This window comes from Penaeus japonicus, unplaced genomic scaffold (genome assembly GCF_977035675.1).
Source record: "Penaeus japonicus unplaced genomic scaffold, GWHDUDI00000001_assembly GWHDUDI00000030, whole genome shotgun sequence".
In the NCBI taxonomy this organism is placed as follows: domain Eukaryota; kingdom Metazoa; phylum Arthropoda; class Malacostraca; order Decapoda; family Penaeidae; genus Penaeus; species Penaeus japonicus.
Genome location: NW_028234432.1, coordinates 15,717,199 through 15,719,698, shown reverse-complemented (window position 1 = coordinate 15,719,698; position 2,500 = coordinate 15,717,199). Strand labels below are relative to the sequence as shown.

Below are 2,500 nucleotides of genomic sequence, written 5' to 3'. Positions count from 1 at the left end.
TTATATAGATTATGTATATGTAAGATAACAGGAATGTATACATAATTATGTGCTGGTCGTTTCTATACCTTCAGATACATACATAATTGAGTAGACCTATTTGCCAATTTAACAATCCCATATAAGTACAATTTTGCAATCACATGTTAGAGATAGTTATATAGTCAATAATTTTTTTCTCCCATCCTCTTGTTAGTGTTCTTAACTAATCATACAAAATATAAATACTAACTCTATGGTGTGGAGTGAGGCAAACAGGATCACGTATAAAGCCATGCTTGTATTTCTTGACTTTCATGACCTCCTGTGCTTGTGTCTCTGGAGAACAGTTGTGGTGAATGATGCCGATGCCTCCACAAAGCTGCAAGAAACAAAACAATTGAGCTCTCTGTTCTATACTGTACAGAAGTATTGATCATAGTATAGTGAAAATCCTTTACAAATGACGGACTATTTACAAACAAGATAAAAATACAGATACCACCTACCCAATATCTTTTTATTCTCATTCATCAACTAAAAGGCTTTTCTATTCAATCATTCTGCCCTATAAAGATTCAAAAATCAATACTTTGCATATATATAAACTGCCAAACAAATACATACTGCCATTGCAACAGCCATCTCGGATTCTGTGACTGTGTCCATGGGGGAAGATACCAGAGGAGCTTTCAAACTGATTTTTTTTGTGAGAGCTGAGGTCAAGTCCTGCGGAGAAAAGAAGTTAAATGTGCAACATTTCTCACTGACTTTAGGTTGTCCTCATATTTTATCCAGTTTAGACAAAATTTCAAATGGACTTGTTCAGCCTTTTCAATTGATAAAAAAAAATACAACAGAATGGAATATAAATCAATAGTTATCACAAAATATGTGCTATATAGCTACTGACAAAACTCTGGATACATCAAGAAACATCCTAGAAATGTTAAAGCAATATTTTCTGGAATAAGTTCCTCTCATTCTCAGTTAACATACCACTTCCTCAGCTGTGAAATCAATGAAGCCAGGGAGAATGATGAAGTCACTGGAAAGGAAATAAAATATGCTTAACTAGTTCTATTCAGAAGAAAGGAAAAAAATTATGCCAACTATTACACAAAAGGGGAATATATGTGCAAGATATTTCATTCTGAGAAAAATCAATTAGTGGAGAGAAAAAATCTTGCACCTACAAAATAAGAATTAAACTGAAAGAAGCCGAACAAAGATATTAATATGAACATTGTGAAGTCGACAATAGCCTTTCCTCACTCGCTCATTTTTATTTAACTGAGGCATTCCTAGAGCATTTCATATAGTGATAAATTAGAACCTGTTTGTCCATTGTAATTGTATATATAATACTGCAAAAAAATTTGCTTACTGTTCATGAAAGATACAGTTTAATCGACTATTGGCACTTGTGTGGCTCTTCTTGAAATATTTGACTTAAAGCAACTTGATACTATTATGCAAGCATTGTATTTAGTTTCAGGAAAGGAGATGGCATTCTTTAAATTGTCCTTTCCTACAATTCACTGGTTCTCTGGTTTCAATTACATGTTCTTACATAGTGCAAAACCATTGATTTACTTATCTACAGAACTACCTTACTTAACTATCTTGTCAAAAAACACTAAATAACTTCAACTTTCATGAAGCAATTTATGATCTGCATCATACTCCTAGTTGATATTTTCAAGTGATAAATGATAATTCATTTTTCATATGGTATTGTTGGGTTAGACATTCCTACAAGGACAAGAAGGTCCTGTTTGGAAAATTTCTAGATTAATATGCTAAAATCTTTCTGCTTGCCTGCATTACGTAGAGTATTATTACTTCGGCAAAATTATTCACAAAAACAGACATGCTAAATTATGGCATCCTTACAAGGAAAATGCATATATAAATGATGAATAACCTGACATAAGACCTTTAGAGTGTTGTTAGTTAATTATGTAATCTATGTATTCTGGGACTCCCCAAAACTACATGACTTCTGAATTACTAGAATGACAACCCTCTTAAAGGACTGAAAATACATGATATACAACACTTAAGACAAAATCTAAAGGGGAGATGCATCTGATTTTCATTCCATAAGAGGGATCAGGCTCCTTTTCCTTCCAAATCAGCTGTTAACAAGGAGAATGATAGGCCTATCAAATCCATATCACTCATTGACACCAAATGATTCTCAGCTGACACATGACAACACCTTTCTAGTAATGTAAAAAGGGTGCTGTGCGACGCCTTTATGGGCTTCGGGTACGTCTTTGTGAATGACTTTAAAAATAGTATCTAAGGGCGACCACTTATTTCCCTGTGATTTAATGGGTTTCCCGTTATAGTCCCTTGCCTGACATTGGTGAAAATAAAGGTTGCAGGTTGAAATAAGGAAATTATACAATTGCCATGACCAGGTATTATTACATATTCTTTCGTTAAATACAGACAAAAACTGTTTTTGCATCGCACAATCACGAGCCCCCATCACTCCCAACTCGAGTTACAT

The 2,500-nt window shown here is 34.0% G+C and overlaps 1 protein-coding gene across 5 annotated transcripts in view; it reads right to left on the bottom strand.

Moving 5' to 3' along the window:
- ras (Inosine-5'-monophosphate dehydrogenase ras) overlaps positions 1-2,500 on the bottom strand; it is a 23,030-nt gene that overhangs the window by 19,944 nt on the left and 586 nt on the right. For all 5 annotated transcript variants that reach the window (XR_015192568.1, XR_015192569.1, XM_086555151.1 and 2 more), the window contains exons 2-4: positions 979-1,027; positions 607-708; positions 233-361 (exon numbers count right to left, since the gene is read on the bottom strand). Coding sequence is in view for 3 of the 5 variants with exons in the window: in XM_086555151.1 (XP_086411277.1) it covers positions 233-361; positions 607-708; positions 979-1,027 (280 nt within the window). In the remaining 2 variants the exon portion in view is untranslated. The remainder of the gene's footprint in view (positions 1-232; positions 362-606; positions 709-978; positions 1,028-2,500) is intronic.